The sequence below is a fragment of the Oncorhynchus keta genome, unplaced genomic scaffold, assembly GCF_023373465.1.
Source record: "Oncorhynchus keta strain PuntledgeMale-10-30-2019 unplaced genomic scaffold, Oket_V2 Un_scaffold_2955_pilon_pilon, whole genome shotgun sequence".
Classification (NCBI taxonomy): domain Eukaryota; kingdom Metazoa; phylum Chordata; class Actinopteri; order Salmoniformes; family Salmonidae; genus Oncorhynchus; species Oncorhynchus keta.
In genome coordinates this window covers 223,050-245,000 of record NW_026290906.1, presented here as the reverse complement: position 1 = coordinate 245,000, position 21,951 = coordinate 223,050, and the positions used below count along the sequence as shown (strand labels likewise).

General features: G+C 45.5%; 1 protein-coding gene across 3 annotated transcripts in view; it reads right to left on the bottom strand.

The window, feature by feature from the left end:
- The window catches only part of atp1b2a (ATPase Na+/K+ transporting subunit beta 2a), a 115,825-nt gene that overhangs the window by 7,278 nt on the left and 86,596 nt on the right, over positions 1–21,951 (bottom strand). For 2 of the 3 annotated variants that reach the window (XR_008131468.1, XM_052515543.1), the window contains exons 4-7: positions 20,999–21,078; positions 5,074–5,199; positions 4,582–4,641; positions 4,386–4,412 (exon numbers count right to left, since the gene is read on the bottom strand). Coding sequence is in view for 2 of the 3 variants with exons in the window: in XM_052515543.1 (XP_052371503.1) it covers positions 4,386–4,412; positions 4,582–4,641; positions 5,074–5,199; positions 20,999–21,078 (293 nt within the window). In the remaining variant the exon portion in view is untranslated. The remainder of the gene's footprint in view (positions 1–4,385; positions 4,413–4,581; positions 4,642–5,073; positions 5,200–20,998; positions 21,079–21,951) is intronic. The other variant, XM_052515544.1, reaches the window with a different exon arrangement.

The following is a 21,951-nucleotide window of genomic DNA, read 5'->3' as shown; positions in this document are numbered from 1 at the left end:
TTATATATACTATATATACTATCCTTTATATATACTATATATACTATATATACTATCCTTTATATATACTATATATACTATATATACTATCCTTTATATATACTATATATACTATCCTTTATATATACTATATATACTATATATACTATCCTTTATATATACTATATATACTATCCTTTATATATACTATATATACTATCATTTATATATAATATATATACTATATATACTATCCTTTATATATACTATATATACTATCCTTTATATATACTATATATACTATCCTTTATATATACTATATATACTATCCTTTATATATACTAAGAGATCAAAACTATGAAACCATGTAGTAACCAAACGAAGTGTCAAACAAATTAAAATATATTTTATATTTGAGGTTCTTCACAGTAGCCACCCTTTGCCTTGATGACAGCTTTGCACACTCTTGGCATTCTCTCAACCAGCTTCATTAGGTAGTCACCTGGAATGTGTTTCAAATAACAGGTGTGCCTTGTTAAAATGTAATTTGTGGAATTTCTTTCCTTAATGTGTTTGAGCCAATCAGTTGTGTTGTGACATGGTAGGGGTTGGATACAGAAGATAGCCCTATTTTACTCCCTCCACCTACCCAAGGACATCAGAGTACAAAAACTGAGGAACTAAATTTAACCTTGCGTAATACCCTAGATGCAGTCGCAGAAAACCAAAAACATTTGTCATAAGAAACTAGCTCCCTGGTATAAAGAAAATACCCGAGCTCTGAAGCTTCCAGAACATTGGAACGGAAATGGTGCCACACCAAACTGGAAGTCTTTCACTGCTGCTCGATCATCCTATTTTTTAATTAACTTTTTAATTTCACCTTAGGTAGGTGGGCAAGTTAGGTAGGCAAGTTGAGAACACGTTCTCATTTACAACTGCGACCTGACCAAGATAAAGCATAGAGGAGAATAAGAACAATACAACATTTATTTTTGATATGTTGGTATGTGGTCAAAGCTAACTAAGCGTCAGTATAGAGACAAAGTAGAATCTCAATTCAACGGCTCAGACACAAGAGGTATGTGGCAGGGTCTACAGTCAATCACGGACTACAAGAAGAAACCCAACCCAGTCACGGACCAGGATGTCTTGCTCCCAGGCAGACTAAATAACTTTTTTGCCCGCTTTGAGTGCCACTGACACGGCCCGCAACCAAAACATGTGGACTCTCCTTCACTGCAGCCGAGGTGAGTAAGACATTTAAATGTGTTAACCCTCGCAAGGCTGCAGGCCCAGACGGCATCCCCAGCCGCGCCCTCAGAGCATGTGCAGACCAGCTGGCCGGTGTGTTTACGGACATATTCAATCAATCCCTATCCCAGTCTGTTGTTCCCACATGCTTCAAGAGGGCCACCATTGTTCCTGTTCCCAAGAAAGCTAAGGCAACTGAGCTAAACGACTACCGCCCCGTAGCACTCACTTCCGTCATCATGAAGTGCTTTGAGAGACTAGTCAAAGACCATATCACCTCCACCCCACAACCGTAAGGCTCTCCAGAGGGTAGTGAGGTCTGCACAACGCATCACCGGGGGCAAACTACCTGCCCTCCAGGACACCTACACCACCTGATGTCACAGGAAGGCCATAAAGATCATCAAGGACAACAACCACCCGAACCACTGCCTGTTCACCCCGCTATCATCCAGAAGGCGAGGTCAGTACAGGTGCATCAAAGCTGGGACCGAGAGACTGAAAAACAGCTTCTATCTCAAGGCCATCAGACTGTTAAACAGCCACCACTAACAGTGAGTGGCTGCTGCCAACACACTGTCATTGACACTGACCCAACTCCAGCCACTTTAATAATGGGAATTGATGGGAAATTATGTAAATATATCACTAGCCACTTTAAACAATGCTACCTTATATAATGTTTACATTATTAATCTCATATCTATATATATATATACTGTACTCTATATCATCTACTGCATCTTTATGTAATACATGTATCACTAGTCACTTTAACTATGCCACTTTGTTTACTTTGTCTACACACTCATCTCATATGTATATACTGTACTCAATACCATCTACTGTATCTTGCCTATGCCGCTCTGTACCATCACTCATTCATATATCTTTATGTACATATTCTTTATCCCCTTACACTTGTCTCTATAAGGTAGTAGTTTTGGAATTGTTAGCTAGATTACTTGTTGGTTATCACTGCATTGTCGGAGCTAGAAGCACAAGCATTTCGCTACACTCGCATTAACATCTGCTAACCATGTGTATGAGGACCATTAACATCTGCTAACCATGTGTATGAGGACCATTAACATCTGCTAACCATGTGTATGAGGACCATTAACATCTGCTAACCATGTGTATGAGGACCATTAACATCTGCTAACCATGTGTATGAGGACCATTAACATCTGCTAACCATGTGTATGAGGACCATTAACATCTGCTAACCATGTGTATGAGGACCATTAACATCTGCTAACCATGTGTATGAGGACCATTAACATCTGCTAACCATGTGTATGAGGACCATTAACATCTGCTAACCATGTGTATGAGGACCATTAACATCTGCTAACCATGTGTATGAGGACCATTGACATCTGCTAACCATGTGTATGAGGACCATTAACATCTGCTAACCATGTGTATGAGGACCATTAACATCTGCTAACCATGTGACCATTAACATCTGCTAACCATGTGACCATTAACATCTGCTAACCATGTGACCATTAACATCTGCTCACCATGTGACCATTAACATCTGCTAACCATGTGACCAATAACATCTGCTAACCATGTGACCATTAACATCTGCTAACCATGTGACCATTAACATCTGCTAACCATGTGTATGAGGACCATTAACATCTGCTAACCATGTGGCCATTAACATCTGCTAACCATGTGTATGAGGACCATTAACATCTGCTAACCATGTGTATGAGGACCATTAACATCTGCTAACCATGTGACCATTAACATCTGCTAACCATGTGACCATTAACATCTGCTAACCATGTGTATGAGGACCATTAACATCTGCTAACCATGTGACCATTAACATCTGCTAACCATGTGACCATTAACATCTGCTAACCATGTGTATGAGGACCATTAACATCTGCTAACCATGTGACCATTAACATCTGCTAACCATGTGTATGAGGACCATTAACATCTGCTAACCATGTGTATGAGGACCATTAACATCTGCTAACCATGTGACCATTAACATCTGCTAACCATGTGTATGAGGACCATTAACATCTGCTAACCATGTGACCATTAACATCTGATAACCATGTGACCATTAACATCTGATAACCATGTGACCATTAACATCTGATAACCATGTGACCATTAACATCTGCTAACCATGTGTATGAGGACCATTAACATCTGCTAACCATGTGTATGAGGACCATTAACATCTGCTAACCATGTGTATGTGACAAATAACATTTGATTTGATTTGATAAAAAGCAGGACGGCTTTCACTTCAGCAGTGATATATTCATGAACTTATTTAACGAAAAGATCATGATCATTAGAAAGCAAATTACAGACTCCTCTATAAACCTGCTTATTCCTCCAAACCTCAGTTGTCCTGAGTCTGCACAATGCTGCCAGGACCTAGGATCAAGAGAGACGCTCAAGTGTTTTAGTACTATATCTCTTGACACATTGATGAAAACAGTCATGGCCTCTAAACCTTCAAGCTGCATACTGGACCCTATTCCAACTAAACTACTGAAAGAGCTGCTTCCTGTGCTTGGCCCTCCTATGTTGAACATAATAAACGGATCTCTATCCACTGGATGTGTACCAAACTCACTAAAAGTGGCAGTAATAAAGCCTCTCTTGAAAAAGCCAAACCTTGACCCAGAAAATATAAAAAACTATCGGCCTATATAGAATCTCCCATTCCTCTCCCAAAAAAATTGAAAAAAGCTGTTGTGCAGCAACTCACTGCCTTCCTGAACACAAACAATGTATAGGAAATGCTTCAGTCTGGTTTTAGACCCCATCATTGCACTGAGACGGCACTTGTGGAGGTGGTAAATTGAACCACCGCTACGGACAATTCCTTCGACCTCATGGCTTGGTTTCTGCTCTGACACTGCACTGTCAACAGTTGGACCTTATATTTCCAAATCATGTCCAATTAATTTAATTTACTACAGGTGGAGTCCAATCAAGTTGTAGAAACATCTCAAGGATGATCAATGGAAACAGGATGCAACTGAGCTCAATTTCGAGTCTCATCGCAAAGGGTCTGAATACTTACTTTCTGTTTTTTACTTTTAATAAATTTGCTCAAAACTTTCTGAAGTTTGTCTATCTATCATTCTCCAGGTCAGTCTTACCCATTCATCTTGCCCCACTTTATATCTCTGATAATGGAGGGATGAAAGACAAAAACACACACAGACAGAGAGACGGAATGATGACATTAAAAGGTAAAGAAACACATGATGAAGAGACATGCAGAGTTCCGACAATACATAGCAGTGACAGTAGGGTGACATAGCAGTGACAGTAGGGTGACATAGCCAGCCTGACCTTGGCTCCACAGGTGACATAGGGAGATTGGCCGTCCTTCCCTGGAAGCATCCCGATCACCTGAGGACAGAGGTTGGAGGTCAAGGTTTACCAGGGGGGTTAGCGGGTGATGGTGTGTGTGTGTGTGTGTGTGTGTGTGTGTGTGTGTGTGTGTGTGTGTGTGTGGGGGGGTGTGTGTGGGGGTGTGGGGGTGTGTGTGTGTGTGTGTGTGTGTGTGTGTGTGTGTGTGTGTGTGTGTGTGTGTGTGTGTGTGTGTGTGTGTGGGGGTGTGTGTGTGTGTGTGTGTGTGTGTGTGTGATGTGTGTGTGTGTGTGTGTGTGTGTGTGTGTGTGTGTGTGTGTGTGTGTGTGTGGGGTGTGTGTGGGTGTGTGTGTGTGTGTGTGTGTGTGTGTGTGTGTGTGTGTGTGTGTGTGTGTGTGTGTGTGTGTGTGTGTGTGAGGGTGTGTGTGGGGGTGTGTGTGTGTGTGTGTGTGGGGGTGTGTGTGTGTTTACCCGGTTCAGTTTGATGAGAACACAGGGTTGTCCTTTCTGGTAGCCGTAGGTCCGGTCTGTGATCCCAGAACACTCCTCTAGAGTGGAACGGTTAAACTGACACGAACGCTTAGGGTTGTTCCTCACCTAGATACAACATCAGGGGGTTAGAGTGGTTAGAGTGGTTAGGGGGTTAGAGGGGTTAGAGTGGTTAGGGGGTTAGAGTGGTTAGGGGGTTAGGGTGGTTAGAGTGGTTAGGGTGGTTAGGGTGGTTAGAGTGGTTAGGGGGTTAGGGGGTTAGAGTGGTTAGGGGGTTAGAGTGGTTAGAGGGGTTAGGGGTTAGAGTGGTTAGGGGGTTAGAGTGGTTAGGGTGGTTAGAGTGGTTAGAGGGGTTAGGGGGTTAGAGGGGGTTAGGGGGGTTAGAGTTAGAGTGGTTAGAGTGGTTAGAGTGGTTAGGGGGGTTAGAGTTAGAGTGGTTAGAGTGGTTAGGGGGGTTAGAGTGGTTAGGGGGGTTAGAGTGGTTAGAGTGGTTAGAGGGGTTAGAGTGGTTAGGGGGTTAGGGGGTTAGAGTGGTTAGAGTGGTTAGAGTGGTTAGGGGGTTAGAGTTAGAGTGGTTAGGGGGTTAGGGGGTTAGAGTGGTTAGGGGGTTAGAGTGGTTAGAGTGGTTAGGGGGTTAGAGTGGTTAGGGGGTTAGAGTGGTTAGAGTGGTTAGAGTGGTTAGGGGGTTAGAGTGGTTAGGGGGTTAGGGTGGTTAGAGTGGTTAGAGTGGTTAGAGTGGTTAGGTGGTTAGAGTGGTTAGGGGGTTAGGGGGTTAGGGGTTAGAGTGGTTAGAGTGGTTAGAGTGGTTAGGGTGGTTAGAGGGTTAGGGGGTTAGAGGGTTAGGGGGTTAGAGTGGTTAGGGGTTAGAGTGGTTAGGTGGTTAGGGTGGTTAGAGTGGTTAGAGTGGTTAGGGGGTTAGGGGGTTAGAGTGGTTAGGGGGTTAGGGGGTTAGAGTTAGAGTGGTTAGGGGGGTTAGAGTGGTTAGGGGGGTTAGAGTGGTTAGAGTGGTTAGAAGGGGTTAGGGGGGTTAGAGTGGTTAGGGGGGGTTAGGGGGGTTAGAGTTAGAGTGGTTAGAGTGGTTAGGGGGGTTAGAGGGGTTAGAGTGGTTAGAGTGGTTAGGGGGGTTAGAGTGGTTAGGGGGGTTAGAGTGGTTAGGGGGGTTAGAGTGGTTAGGGGGGTTAGAGTGGTTAGAGTGGTTAGAGTGGTTAGAGTGGTTAGGGGGGTTAGAGTGGTTAGGGGGGTTAGGGGGGTTAGAGTGGTTAGAGGGGTTAGAGTGGTTAGGGGGGTTAGAGTGGTTAGAGTGGTTAGAGGGGTTAGAGTGGTTAGAGTGGTTAGGGGGTTAGAGTGGTTAGAGTGGTTAGAGTGGTTAGGGGGGTTAGAGTGGTTAGGGGGTTAGAGGGGTTAGAGTGGTTAGGGGTTAGAGTGGTTAGAGTGTTTAGAGGGGTTAGAGTGGTTAGAGTGGTTAGAGTGGTTAGAGGGGTTAGAGTGGTTAGAGTGGTTAGGGTGGTTAGAGTTAGAGTGGTTAGAGTGGTTAGGGGGGTTAGAGTGGTTAGGGGGGTTAGGGGGGTTAGAGTGGTTAGGGGGGTTAGAGTGGTTAGGGGGGTTAGAGTGGTTAGAGTGGTTAGGGGGGTTAGAGTGGTTAGAGTGGTTAGGGGGTTAGAGTGGTTAGGGGTTAGAGTGGTTAGAGTGGTTAGAGTGGTTAGGGTGGTTAGAGTGGTTAGAGTGGTTAGAGTGGTTAGGGTGGTTAGAGTGGTTAGGGGGTTAGAGTTAGAGTGGTTAGAGTGGTTAGAGTGGTTAGAGTGGTTAGAGTGGTTAGGGGGTTAGAGTTAGAGTGGTTAGAGTGGTTAGAGTGGTTAGAGTGGTTAGGGGGGTTAGGGGGGTTAGAGTGGTTAGAGTGGTTAGGGGGGTTAGAGTGGTTAGAGTGGTTAGGGTGGTTAGAGGGGTTAGGGGGTTAGAGTGGTTAGGGGTTAGAGTGGTTAGGGGGTTAGAGTGGTTAGAGTGGTTAGGGGGGTTAGAGTTAGAGTGGTTAGGGGGTTAGAGTGGTTAGAGTGGTTAGGGGGTTAGAGTTAGAGTGGTTAGAGTGGTTAGGGGGGTTAGAGTGGTTAGAGTGGTTAGGGGAGTTAGAGTTAGAGTGGTTAGAGTGGTTAGGGGGGTTAGAGTGGTTAGGGGGGTTAGGGGGGTTAGAGTGGTTAGGGGGGTTAGAGTGGTTAGGGGGGTTAGAGTGGTTAGAGTGGTTAGAGTGGTTAGGGGGGTTAGAGTGGTTAGAGTGGTTAGGGGGTTAGAGTGGTTAGAGTGGTTAGAGTGGTTAGAGTGGTTAGGGTGGTTAGAGTGGTTAGGGTGGTTAGAGTGGTTAGAGTGGTTAGAGTGGTTAGGGTGGTTAGAGTGGTTAGGGGGGTTAGAGTTAGAGTGGTTAGAGTGGTTAGAGTGGTTAGGGTGGTTAGAGTGGTTAGGGGTTAGAGTTAGAGTGGTTAGAGTGGTTAGAGTGGTTAGAGTGGTTAGGGGGTTAGAGTGGTTAGAGGGGTTAGAGTGGTTAGGGGTTAGGTTAGAGTGGTTAGGGTGGTTAGAGGGGTTAGGGGTTAGAGTGGTTAGGGGGTTAGGGGGTTAGAGTGGTTAGAGTGGTTAGGGGTTAGAGTTAGAGTGGTTAGGGGGTTAGAGTGGTTAGAGTGGTTAGGGGGTTAGAGTTAGAGTGGTTAGAGTGGTTAGGGGGTTAGAGTGGTTAGAGTGGTTAGGGAGTTAGAGTTAGAGTGGTTAGAGTGGTTAGGGGGTTAGAGTGGTTAGGGAGTTAGAGTGGTTAGAGTGGTTAGGGGGTTAGAGTGGTTAGGGGTTAGAGTGGTTAGGGGGTTAGAGTGGTTAGGGGGTTAGAGTTAGAGTGGTCAGGGGGTTATGGGGGTTAGAGTGGTTAGGGGGTTAGAGTGGTTAGGGGGTTAGAGTGGTTAGGGGGTTAGAGTGGTTAGAGTGGTTAGGGGGTTAGAGTGGTTAGGGGGTTAGAGTTAGAGTGGTTACGGGGTTAGAGTGGTTAGAGTGGTTAGGGGGTTAGAGTTAGAGTGGTTAGGGGGTTAGAGTGGTTAGAGTGGTTAGGGGGTTAGAGTTAGAGTGGTTAGGGGGTTAGAGTGGTTAGGGGGTTAGAGTTAGAGTGGTTAGAGTGGTTAGGGGGGTTAGAGTGGTTAGAGTGGTTAGGGGAGTTAGAGTGGTTAGAGTGGTTAGGGGGTTAGAGTGGTTAGGGGTTAGAGTGGTTAGGGGGTTAGAGTGGTTAGGGGGGTTAGAGTTAGAGTGGTCATGGGGGTTAGAGTGGTTAGGGGGTTAGAGTGGTTAGAGTGGTTAGGGGGGTTAGAGTTAGAGTGGTTAGGGGGGTTAGAGTGGTTAGAGTGGTTAGGGGGGTTAGAGTGGTTAGAGTGGTTAGGGGGGTTAGAGTGGTTAGAGTGGTTAGGGTGGTTAGGGTGGTTAGAGTGGTTAGAGTGGTTAGAGTGGTTAGGGTGGTTAGAGTTAGAGTGGTTAGAGTGGTTAGAATGGTTAGAGTGGTTAGGGTGGTTAGAGTTAGAGTGGGTAGAATGGTTAGAGTTAGAGTGGTTAGAGTGGTTAGGGGGGTTAGGGTGGTTAGAGTTAGAGTGGTTAGAGTGGTTAGAATGGTTAGGGGGGTTAGAGTTAGAGTGGTCAGGGGGTTAGAGTGGTTAGGGGGGTTAGAGTGGTTAGGGGTTAGAATGGTTAGGGGGGTTAGAGTTAGAGTGGTCAGGGGGGTTAGGGGGGTTAGAGTGGTTAGGGGGGTTAGAGTGGTTAGAGTGGTTAGGGTGGTAAGAGTGGTTAGAGTGGTTAGGGGGGTTAGGGGGTTAGAGTGGTTAGGGTGGTTAGAGTGGTTAGAGTGGTTAGGGGGGTTAGAGTGGTTAGAGTGGTTAGGGGGGTTAGAGTGGTTAGGGTGGTTAGAGTGGTTAGGGGGGTTAGAGTGGTTAGGGGTTAGAGTTAGAGTGGTTAGGGTGGTTAGAGTGGTTAGGGGGTTAGAGTGGTTAGGGGGGTTAGAGTGGTTAGAGTGGTTAGGGTGGTTAGAGTGGTTAGGGGGGTTAGAGTGGTTAGGGGGGTTAGAGTGGTTAGGGTGGTTAGAGTGGTTAGGGTTAGAGTGGTTAGAGTGGTTAGGGGGGTTAGAGTGGTTAGAGTGGTTAGGGGGTTAGAGTGGTTAGGGTGGTTAGAGTGGTTAGGGGTTAGAGTGGTTAGGGGGTTAGAGTTAGAGTGGTTAGGGTGGTTAGAGTGGTTAGGGGTTAGAGTGGTTAGGGGTTAGAGTGGTTAGAGTGGTTAGGGTGGTTAGAGTGGTTAGGGGGTTAGAGTGGTTAGGGGTTAGAGTGGTTAGAGTGGTTAGGGGGTTAGAGTGGTTAGGGTGGTTAGAGTGGTTAGAGTTAGAGTGGTTAGAGTGGTTAGGGGGGTTAGAGTGGTTAGGGGGGTTAGAGTGGTTAGGGGGTTATAGTGGTTAGGGGGTTAGGGTGGTTAGAGTTAGAGTGGTTAGAGTGGTTAGAATGGTTAGGGGGGTTAGAGTTAGAGTGGTCAGGGGGGTTAGAGTGGTTAGGGGGGTTAGAGTGGTTAGGGGGGTTAGAATGGTTAGGGGGGTTAGAGTTAGAGTGGTCAGGGGGTTAGGGGGTTAGAGTGGTTAGGGGGGTTAGAGTGGTTAGAGTGGTTAGGGTGGTAAGAGTGGTTAGGGGGGTTAGAGTGGTTAGGGGGGTTAGGGGGTTAGAGTGGTTAGGGTGGTTAGAGTGGTTAGAGTGGTTAGGGGGGTTAGAGTGGTTAGAGTGGTTAGGGGGGTTAGAGTGGTTAGGGTGGTTAGAGTGGTTAGGGGGGTTAGAGTGGTTAGGGGGGTTAGAGTTAGAGTGGTTAGGGTGGTTAGAGTGGTTAGGGGGGTTAGAGTGGTTAGGGGTTAGAGTGGTTAGAGTGGTTAGAGTTAGAGTGGTTAGAGTGGTTAGGGGGGTTAGAGTGGTTAGAGTGGTTAGGGGGGTTAGAGTGGTTAGGGTGGTTAGAGTGGTTAGGGGGGTTAGAGTGGTTAGGGGGGTTAGAGTTAGAGTGGTTAGGGTGGTTAGAGTGGTTAGGGGGGTTAGAGTGGTTAGGGGGTTAGAGTGGTTAGAGTGGTTAGGGTGGTTAGAGTGGTTAGGGGGGTTAGAGTGGTTAGGGGGTTAGAGTGGTTAGAGTGGTTAGGGGGGGTAGAGTGGTTAGGGTGGTTAGAGTGGTTAGAGTTAGAGTGGTTAGAGTGGTTAGGGGGTTAGAGTGGTTAGGGGGGTTAGAGTGGTTAGGGGGGTTAGAGTGGTTAGAGTTAGAGTGGTTAGAGGGGTTAGAGTGGTTAGGGGGGTTAGAGTGGTTAGAGTGGTTAGAGTTAGGGTGGTTAGAGTTAGAGTGGTTAGGGGGGTTAGAGTTAGAGTGGTTAGGGTGGTTAAGAGTGGTTAGGGTGGTTAGGGGGGTTAGAGTGGTTAGAGTGGTTAGGGGGGTTAGAGTGGTTAGGGGGGTTAGAGTTAGGGTGGTTAGAGTTAGGGTGGTTAGAGTTAGAGTGGTTAGGGGGTTAGAGTTAGAGTGGTTAGGGTGGTTAGAGTGGTTAGGGTGGTTAGAGTTAGAGTGGTTAGGGGGATTAGAGTGGTTAGGGTGGTTAGAGTGGTTATGGTGGTTAGGGGGGTTAGAGTTAGAGTGGTTAGGGTGGTTAGAGTGGTTAGGGTGGTTAGAGTTAGGGTGGTTAGAGTTAGAGTGGTTAGAGTGTTTAGGGTTAGAGTGGTTAGGGGGGTTAGAGTTAGAGTGGTTAGGGTGGTTAGAGTGGTGGTTAGGGGGTTAGGGTGGTTAGAGTGGTTAGGGGGGTTAGAGTTAGAGTGGTTAGGGGGGTTAGAGTGGTTAGGGGGGTTAGAGTTAGGGGGGTTAGAGTGGTTAGGGTGGTTAGGGGGTTAGAGTGGTTAGGGTGGTTAGAGTGGTTAGGGGGGTTAGAGTTAGAGTGGTTAGGGTGGTTAGAGTTCGAGTGGTTAGGGGGTTAGAGTTAGAGTGGTTAGGGTGGTTAGAGTGGTTAGGGGGGTTAGAGTTAGAGTGGTTAGAGTTAGAGTGGTTAGGGGGTTAGAGTTAGAGTGGTTAGGGTGGTTAGAGTTAGGGTGGTTAGAGTGGTTAGGGGGGTTAGAGTTAGGGTGGTTAGAGTGGTTAGGGGGGTTAGAGTTAGAGTGGTTAGAGTTAGAGTGGTTAGTATTAGGGTGGTTAGAGTGGTTAGTGTTAGGGTGGTTAGTGTTAGGGTGGTTAGGGTGAGGGTGTTTAGGGGGGTTAGAGTTAGAGTGGTTAGAGTTAGAGTGGTTAGGGTGGTTAGAGTTAGGGTGGTTAGGGTGGTTAGAGTTAGGGTGGTTAGAGTTAGGGTGGTTAGAGTGGTTAGGGTTAGAGTGGTTAGAGTGGTTAGAGTGAGGGTGGTTAGAGTGGTTAGAGTTAGTGTGGTTAGGTTGGTTAGAGTTGTTAGAGTTAGAGTGGTTAGTGTTAGGGTAGTTAGTATGGTTAGGGTGGTTAGAGTTAGAGTGGTTGGGGGGGTTAGAGTTAGAGTAGTTAGAGTTGGAGTGGTTAGGGTGGTTAGAGTGAGGGTGATTAGAGTGGCTAGGGTGGTTAGAGTTAGAGTGGTTCGGGTGAGGGTGGTTAGGGTGAGGGTGGTTAGATTGAGGGTGGTTAGAGTGAGGGTGATTAGAGTGGTTAGAGTGAGGGTGGTTAGAGATAGGGTGGTTAGAGTTAGAGTGGTTAGGGTGGTTAGGTTGGTTAGAGTGGTTAGAGATAAAGTGGTTAAGGTGGTTAGAGTTAGAGTGGTTAGAGTTAGAGTGGTTAGAGTTCGAGTGGTTAGAGTTAGAGTGGTTAGAGTTAGTGGTTAGGGTGGTTAGAGTTAGGGTGGTTAGATGTTAGTGTGGTTAGGTTGGTTAGAGTTAGAGTGGTTAGAGTTAGAGTTAGTGTGGTTAGGGTGGTTAGATGTTAGTGTGGTTAGGGTGGTTGGCGTTTGAGTGGTTAGGTTGGTTAGAGTTAGAGTGGTTAGACTGGTTAGAGTTAGAATGGTTAGGGTGGTTAGAGTTAGAGTGGTTAGGGTGGTTAGAGTTAGGGTGGTTAGAGTTAGAGTGGTTAGGGTGGTTAGGGTGGTTAGATTTAGGGTGGTTAGAGTTAGTGTGGTTAGGGTGGTTAGAGTTAAAGTGGTTAGGGTGGTTAGAGTTAGGGTGGTTAGAGTTAGGGTGGTTAGAGTTAGGGTGGTTAGGGTGGTTAGAGTTAAAGTGGTTAGGGTGGTTAGAGTTAGAGTGGTTAGGGTGGTTAGAGTTAGGGTGGTTAGAGTTAGGGTGGTTAGGGTGGTTAGAGTTAGGGTGGTTAGGGTGGTTAGAGTTGGGGGGTTAGGGTGGTTAGAGTTGGGGGGTTAGGGTAGTTAGAGTTAGGGTGGTTAGAGGTAGGGTGGTTAGGGTGGTTAGGGTGGTTAGAGTTAGGGTGGTTAGAGTGGTTAGGGGGGTTAGGGTGGTTAGAGTTAGGGTGGTTAGAGTTAGAGTGGTTAGGGGGTTAAAGTTAGAGTAGTTAGAGTGGCTTGAGTTAGGGTAGTTAGAGTTGGAGTGGTTAGGGTGGTTAGGGTGAGGGTGGTTAGATTGAGGGTGGTTAGAGTGAGGGTGATTAGAGTGGCTAGGGTGGTTAGAGGTAGAGTGGTTAGGGTGAGGGTGGTTAGATTGAGGGTGGTTAGAGTGAGGGTGATTAGAGTGGTTAGAGTGAGGGTGGTTAGAGATAGGTTGGTTAGAGTTAGAGTGGTTAGGGTGGTTAGGTTGGTTAGAGTGGTTAGAGTTAGAGTGGTTAGAGTTAGAGTGGTTAGAGTTAGTGGTTAGGGTGGTTAGAGTTAGGGTGGTTAGAGTTAGAGTTAGTGTGGTTAGGGTGGTTAGATGTTAGTGTGGTTAGGTTGGTTAGAGTTAGAGTGGTTAGAGTTAGAGTGGTTAGACTGGTTAGAGTTAGTGTGGTTAGGGTGGTTAGAGTTAGTGTGGTTAGGGTGGTTGGCGTTTGAGTGGTTAGGTTGGTTAGAGTTAGAGTGGTTAGACTGGTTAGAGTTAGAATGGTTAGGGTGGTTAGAGTTAGAGTGGTTAGGGTGGTTAGAGTTAGAGTGGTTAGGGTGGTTAGAGTTAGAGTGGTTAGAGTGGTTAGGGTGGTTAGATTTAGGGTGGTTAGAGTTAGTGTGGTTAGGGTGGTTAGAGTTAGAGTGGTTAGAGTGGTTAGAGTTAGAGTGGTTAGGGTGGTTAGAGTTAAAGTGGTTAGGGTGGTTAGAGTTAGGGTGGTTAGAGTTAGGGTGGTTAGAGTTAGGGTGGTTAGGGTGGTTAGAGTTGGGGGGGTTAGGGTAGTTAGAGTTAGGGTGGTTAGAGGTAGGGTGGTTAGAGTTAGGGTGGTTAGAGTGGTGAGGGTGGTTAGGGTGGTTAGAGTTAGAGTGGTTAGGGTGGTTAGAGTTAGGGTGGTTAGATGTTAGTGTGGTTAGGTTGGTTAGAGTTAGAGTGGTTAGAGTTAGAGTGGTTAGACTGGTTAGAGTTAGTGTGGTTAGGGTGGTTAGAGTTAGTGTGGTTAGGGTGGTTGGCGTTTGAGTGGTTAGGTTGGTTAGAGTTAGAGTTGTTAGACTGGTTAGAGTTAGTGTGGTTAGGGTGGTTAGAGTTAGAGTGGTTAGGGTGGTTAGAGTTAGAGTGGTTAGGGTGGTTAGAGTTAGAGTGGTTAGGGTGGTTAGAGTTAGAGTGGCTGGAGTGGTTACCGTGGTTAGAGTTAGAGTGGTTAGAGTGGTTAGGGTGGTTAGATTTAGGGTGGTTAGAGTTAGTGTGGTTAGGATGGTTAGACTTAGACTGGTTAGAGTGGTTAGAGTTAGAGTGGTTAGGGTGGTTAGAGTTAAAGTGGTTAGGGTGGTTAGAGTTAGAGTGGTTAGGGTGGTTAGAGTTAGGGTGGTTAGAGTTAGGGTGGTTAGAGTTAGGGTGGTTAGGGTGGTTAGAGTTAGGGTGGTTAGGGTGGTTAGAGTTGGGGGGGTTAGGGTAGTTAGAGTTAGGGTGGTTAGAGGTAGGGTGGTTAGGGTGGTTAGAGGTAGGGTGGTTAGAGTTAGGGTGGTTAGAGTTAGAGTGGTTAGGGTGGTTAGAGTTAGGGTGGTTAGAGTTAGGGTGGTTAGAGTTAGAGTGGTTAGGGTGGTTAGAGTGGTTAGGGGGGTTAGGGTGGTTAGAGTTAGGGTGGTTAGAGTTAGAGTGGTTAGGGGGTTAGAGTTAGAGTAGTTAGAGTGGCTCGAGTTAGGGTAGTTAGAGTTGGAGTGGTTAGGGTGAGGGTGGTTAGATTGAGGGTGGTTAGAGTGAGGGTGATTAGAGTGGTTAGAGTGAGGGTGGTTAGAGATAGGGTGGTTAGAGTGAGGGTGATTAGAGTGGTTAGAGTGAGGGTGGTTAGATTGAGGGTGGTTAGATTGAGGGTGGTTAGAGTGAGGGTGATTAGAGTGGTTAGAGTGAGGGTGGTTAGAGATAGGGTGGTTAGAGTGGTTAGGTTGGTTAGAGTTGTTAGAGTGGTTAGTGTTAGGGTAGTTAGTATGGTTAGGGTGGTTAGAGTTAGGGTGGTTAGTGTTAGGGTGGTTAGGGTGGTTAGAGTGGTTAGAGATAAAGTGGTTAGGGTGGTTAGAGTTAGAGTGGTTAGAGTTAGAGTGGTTTGGGTGGTTAGAGTTAGTGTGGTTAGGGTGGTTAGAGTTAGAGTGGTTAGGGTGAGGGTGGTTAGAGTGAGGGTGATTAGAGTGGTTAGAGTGAGGGTGGTTAGAGATAGGGTGGTTAGAGTGGTTAGGTTGGTTAGAGTTGTTAGAGTGGTTAGTGTTAGGGTAGTTAGTATGGTTAGGGTGGTTAGAGTTAGGGTGGTTAGTGTTAGGGTGGTTAGGGTGGTTAGAGTGGTTAGAGATAAAGTGGTTAGGGTGGTTAGAGTTAGAGTGGTTAGAGTTAGAGTGGTTTGGGTGGTTAGAGTTAGTGTGGTTAGGGTGGTTAGATGTTAGTGTGGTTAGAGTGGTTAGAGTTAGAGTGGTTAGACTGGTTAGAGTTAGTGTGGTTAGGGTGGTTAGAGTTAGAGTGGTTAGACTGGTTAGAGTTAGAGTGGTTGGAGTGGTTAGCGTGGTTAGAGTTAGAGTGGTTAGGGTGGTTAGAGTTAGAGTGGTTAGGGTGGTTAGAGTGGTTAGACTGGTTAGAGTTAGGGTGGTTAGAGTTGGAGTGGTTAGCGTGGTTAGAGTTAGAGTGGTTAGGGTGGTTAGAGTTAGAGTGGTTAGGGTGGTTAGATTTAGGGTGGTTAGAGTTAGTGTGGTTAGAGTGGTTGGCGTTAGAGTGGTTAGAGTTAGAGTGGTTAGGGTGGTTAGAGTTAGGGTGGTTAGAGTTAGACTGGTTAGAGTGGTTAGAGTTAGGGTGGTTAGAGTTAAAGTGGTTAGGGTGGTTAGAGTTAGGGTGGTTAGAGTTAAAGTGGTTATGGTGGTTAGAGTTAGAGTGGTTAGAGTAGTTAGAGTTAGTGTGGTTAGGGTTAGAGTGGTTAGGGTGGTTAGAGTTAGAGTGGTTAGGGTGGTTAGATTTAGGGTGGTTAGAGTTAGAGTGGTTAGGGTGATTAGAGTGGTTGGAGTTAGGGTGGTTAGAGTGGTTAGGGTGGTTAGAGTTAGGGTGGTTAGAGTTAGTGTGGTTAGGGTGGTTAGAGTTAGAGTTAAAGTGGTTAGGGTGGTTAGAGTTAAAGTGGTTAGGGTGGTTAGAGTTAAAGTGGTTAGGGTGGTTAGAGTTAGAGTGGTTAGAGTAGTTAGAGTTAGAGTGGTTAGTGTGGTTAGGGTTAGTTAGAGTGGTTAGGGTGGTTAGAGTGGTAAGAGTCGTTAGGGTGGTTAGAGTGGTTAGGGTGGTTAGAGTTAGAGTGGTTAGGGTGGTTAGAGTTAAAGTGGTTAGGGTGGTTAGAGTTAGAGTGGTTAGAGTGGTCACAGTTAGAGTGGTTAGGGTGGTTGGAGTTAGAGCGTTGGACTCGTAACCAGCAGGTAGTCTAGTGGTTAGAGCGTTGGGCCAGTAACCAGCAGGTAGCCTAGTGGTTAAAGCGTTGGGCCAGTAACCAACAGGTAGCCTAGTGGTTAGAGTGTTTGGCCAGTAACCTGCAGGTAGTCTAGTGGTTAGAGCGTTGGGCCAGTAGCCAGCAGGTAGTCTAGTGGTTAGAGCGTTGGGCCAGTAACCAGCAGGTAGCCTAATGGTTAGAGCGTTGGGCCAGTAACCAGCAGGTAGCCTAGTGGTTAGAGGGTTGGGCCAGTAACCAGCAGGTCGCCTAATGGTTAGAGCGTTGGGCCAGTAACCAGCAGGTAGCCTAATGGTTAGAGCGTCGGCTCAGTAACAAGCAGGTTGTCTAGTGGTTAGAGCGTTGGGCCAGTAACCAGCAGATAGCCTAATGGTTAGAGCGTCGGCTCAGTAACAAGCAGGTTGTCTAGTGGTTAGAGCGTTGGGCCAGTAACCAGCAGATAGCCTAATGGTTAGAGCGTCGGCTCAGTAACAAGCAGGTTGTCTAGTGGTTAGAGCGTTGGGCCTGTAACCAGCAGGTAGCCGAGTGGTTAGAGCATTGTGTATTTGACAGGATACATCAATCAACATGTCTGTAAATGTGGCAGATTTAGCCAGCTAGCTCGTTCTTCCCTGGGTAGGGGTAGATTTACCCAGCTTGCTAGTTCTTCCCTGGGTAGGGGTAGATTTACCCAGCTAGCTAGTTCTTCCCTGGGTTGGGGTCGATTTATCCAGCTAGCTAGTTCTTCCCTGAGTAGGGGTAGTTAGGTTAACCCTAACCAATATGCTGTGTTTACTGTAAATGTTGCAGATTTAGCCAGCTAGCTAGTTCTTCCTTGTTCTGCGTTATAGCTCGATTGAAATGTTTAGGTAATTTCTGAGTGAGCCGACATATGCTGTGTTTACTGTGAATGGGTTAGGTTAACCCTAACCAATATGCTGTGTTTACTGTGAATGGGTTAGGTTAACCCTAACCAATATGCTGTGTTTACTGTGAATGGGTTAGGTTAACCCTAACCAATATGCTGTGTTTACTGTGAATGGGGTAGGTTAACCCTAACCAATATGCTGTGTTTACTGTGAATGGGTTAGGTTAACCCTAACCAATATGCTGTGTTTACTGTGAATGGGTTAGGTTAACCCTAACCAATATGCTGTGTTTACTGTGAATGGGGTAGGTTAACCCTAACCAATATGCTGTGTTTACTGTGAATGGGGTAGGTTAACCCTAACCAATATGCTGTGTTTACTGTGAATGGGGTAGGTTAACCCTAACCAATATGCTGTGTTTACTGTGAATGGGGTAGGTTAACCCTAACCAATATGGTGTGTTTACTGTGAATGGGGTAGATTAACCCTAACCAATATGCTGTGTTTACTGTGAATGGGGTAGGTTAACCCTAACCAATATGCTGTGTTTACTGTGAATGGGGTAGGTTAACCCTAACCAATATGCTGTGTTTACTGTGAATGGGGTAGGTTAACCCTAACCAATATGCTGTGTTTACTGTGAATGGGGTAGGTTAACCCTAACCAATATGCTGTGTTTACTGTGAATGGGGTAGGTTATCCCTAACCAATATGCTGTGTTTACTGTGAATGGGGTAGGTTAACCCTAACCAATATGCTGTGTTTACTGTGAATGGGGTAGGTTAACCCTAACCAATATGCTGTGTTTACTGTGAATGGGGTAGGTTAACCCTAACCAATATGTTGTGTTTACTGTGAATGGGGTAGGTTAACCCTAACCAATATGCTGTGTTTACTGTGAATGGGGTAGGTTAACCCTAACCAATATGCTGTGTTTACTGTGAATGGGGTAGGTTAACCCTAACCAATATGCTGTGTTTACTGTGAATGGGGTAGGTTAACTCTAACCCTAACCAATATGCTGTGTTTACTGTGAATGGGGTAGGTTAACCCTAACCAATATGCTGTGTTTACTGTGAATGGGGTAGGTTAACCCTAACCAATATGCTGTGTTTACTGTGAATGGGGTAGGTTAACCCTAACCAATATGCTGTGTTTACTGTGAATGGGGTAGGTTAACCCTAACCAATATGCTGTGTTTACTGTGAATGGGGTAGGTTAACCCTAACCAATATGGTGTGTTTACTGTGAATGGGGTAGGTTAACCCTAACCAATATGCTGTGTTTACTGTGAATGGGGTAGGTTAACCCTAACCCTAACCAATATGGTGTGTTTACTGTGAATGGGGTAGGTTAACCCTAACCAATATGCTGTGTTTACTGTGAATGGGGTAGGTTAACCCTAACCAATATGTTGTGTTTACTGTGAATGGGGTAGGTTAACCCTAACCAATATGCTGTGTTTACTGTGAATGGGGTAGGTTAACCCTAACCAATATGGTGTGTTTACTGTGAATGGGGTAGGTTAACCCTAACCAATATGCTGTGTTTACTGTGAATGGGGTAGGTTAACCCTAACCAATATGCTGTGTTTACTGTGAATGGGGTAGGTTAACCCTAACCAATATGCTGTGTTTACTGTGAATGGGGTAGGTTAACCCTAACCAATATGCTGTGTTTACTGTGAATGGGGTAGGTTAACCCTAACCAATATGGTGTGTTTACTGTGAATGGGGTAGGTTAACCCTAACCAATATGCTGTGTTTACTGTGAATGGGGTAGGTTAACCCTAACCAATATGCTGTGTTTACTGTGAATGGGGTAGGTTAACCCTAACCAATATGCTGTGTTTACTGTGAATGGGGTAGGTTAACCCTAACCAATATGCTGTGTTTACTGTGAATGGGGTAGGTTAACCCTAACCAATATGCTGTGTTTACTGTGAATGGGGTAGGTTAACCCTAACCAATATGCTGTGTTTACTGTGAATGGGTTAGGTTAACCCTAACCAATATGCTGTGTTTACTGTGAATGGGGTAGGTTAACCCTAACCAATATGCTGTGTTTACTGTGAATGGGGTAGGTTAACCCTAACCAATATGGTGTGTTTACTGTGAATGGGGTAGGTTAACCCTAACCAATATGCTGTGTTTACTGTGAATGGGGTAGGTTAACCCTAACCAATATGCTGTGTTTACTGTGAATGGGGTAGGTTAACCCTAACCCTAACCAATATGCTGTGTTTACTGTGAATGGGGTAGGTTAACCCTAACCAATATGCTGTGTTTACTGTGAATGGGGTAGGTTAACCCTAACCAATATGGTGTGTTTACTGTGAATGGGGTAGGTTAACCCTAACCAATATGCTGTGTTTACTGTGAATGGGGTAGGTTAACCCTAACCAATATGCTGTGTTTACTGTGAATGGGGTAGGTTAACCCTAACCAATATGCTGTGTTTACTGTGAATGGGGTAGGTTAACCCTAACCAATATGCTGTGTTTACTGTGAATGGGGTAGGTTAACCCTAACCAATATGCTGTGTTTACTGTGAATGGGGTAGGTTAACCCTAACCAATATGCTGTGTTTACTGTGAATGGGGTAGGTTAACCCTAACCAATATGCTGTGTTTACTGTGAATGGGTTAGGTTAACCCTAACCAATATGCTGTGTTTACTGTGAATGGGGTAGGTTAACCCTAACCAATATGCTGTGTTTACTGTGAATGGGGTAGGTTAACCCTAACCAATGTTCTGTGTTTACTGTGAATGGGGTAGGTTAACCCTAACCAATATGCTGTGTTTACTGTGAATGGGGTAGGTTAACCCTAACCAATGTTCTGTGTTTACTGTGAATGGGGTAGGTTAACCCTAACCAATATGGTGTGTTTACTGTGAATGGGGTAGGTTAACCCTAACCAATATGCTGTGTTTACTGTGAATGGGGTAGGTTAACCCTAACCAATATGGTGTGTTTACTGTGAATGGGGTAGGTTAACCCTAACCAATATGCTGTGTTTACTGTGAATGGGGTAGGTTAACCCTAACCAATATGCTGTGTTTACTGTGAATGGGGTAGGTTAACCCTAACCAATATGCTGTGTTTACTGTGAATGGGGTAGGTTAACCCTAACCAATATGCTGTGTTTACTGTGAATGGGGTAGGTTAACCCTAACCCTAACCAATATGGTGTGTTTACTGTGAATGGGGTAGGTTAACCCTAACCAATATGCTGTGTTTACTGTGAATGGGGTAGGTTAACCCTAACCAATATGCTGTGTTTACTGTGAATGGGGTAGGTTAACCCTAACCAATATGCTGTGTTTACTGTGAATGGGGTAGGTTAACTCTAACCCTAACCAATATGCTGTGTTTACTGTGAATGGGGTAGGTTAACCCTAACCAATATGCTGTGTTTACTGTGAATGGGGTAGGTTAACCCTAACCAATATGCTGTGTTTACTGTGAATGGGGTAGGTTAACCCTAACCAATATGCTGTGTTTACTGTGAATGGGGTAGGTTAACCCTAACCAATATGCTGTGTTTACTGTGAATGGGGTAGGTTACACCTAACCAATATGCTGTGTTTACTGTGAATGGGGTAGGTTAACCCTAACCAATATGCTGTGTTTACTGTGAATGGGGTAGGTTAACCCTAACCAATATGCTGTGTTTACTGTGAATGGGGTAGGTTAACCCTAACCAATATGCTGTGTTTACTGTGAATGGGGTAGGTTAACCCTAACCAATATGCTGTGTTTACTGTGAATGGGGTAGGTTAACCCTAACCAATATGCTGTGTTTACTGTGAATGGGGTAGGTTAACCCTAACCAATATGCTGTGTTTACTGTGAACGCAGGCTACATGAACTCAGGAATTTCAATTTCAATCACACTATAACGCAGATCTTCTGCTTCCCTAGGTAGTTGTTAAATGTTGTCGCTGGACAGGAAGATTGAAACAAAGACTACACAAAGAGCAGCTGTTGTCATGTATAGTTTAACCTAAGGAACTTGGTTCAGGTATGAGGTTAGGGGTCAGAGGTTAGATGTTCCTCACCTCTCCACTGTCCTCCTGGATGAAGTAATTATCAGGGGGGCACTCATCATTGTTCTGGACCTGCAGGGAGTTGTTGTAGGCTACACACACACACACACACACACACACACACACACACACACACACACACACACACACACACACACACACACACACACACACACACACACACACACACACACACACACACACACACACACACACACACACACACACACACACACACACACACACACACACACACACTTTGTTAGTCATAACATCTTATATTATAGCCTGGTAAAGGGCTTTAAAACACACACACACCAGTGTTTTCCATTAGTGTCGGCTAATCAGCAGGTTACAGACTCATTTTCAGCAGGTTACTTTTTCCACGTCATATTCCCTACACTACTTCTCATTTAAAAGTTTCAATTAAATTAATTTGCCTTTATGATAGAGTGGCCAAATAGAAGCCACTCAGTAATAGACACATGTCAGCCCGCTTGGAGCCAAAAGGCACCTAAAGGGCAAGATTTTCTGGTCTGATGAAACCAGTTGTCAATGTGTTGAGGGAATCTGAAGAGATTTCACCCCATGATTCCTGAAGCACCTCCCACAAGTTGGATTGGCTTGATGGGCTCTTCTTACGTACCATACAGTCAAGCTGCTCCCATAACAGATCAATAGGGTTGAGATCCGGTGACTGTGCTGGACACTCCATTATAGACAGAATACCAGCTGACTGCTTCCTCCCTAAATAGTTATTGCATAGTTTGGAGCTGTGCTTTGGGTCATTGTCCTGTTGTAGGAGGAAATTGGCTCCAATTAAGCGCCGGCCACAGGGTATGGCATGACGTTGCAAAATGGAGTGATAGCCTTCCTTCTTTAAGATCCCTTTTATCCTGAACAAATGTCCCACTTTACCACCACCAAAGCACCCCCAGACCATCACATTGCCTCCACCATGCTTG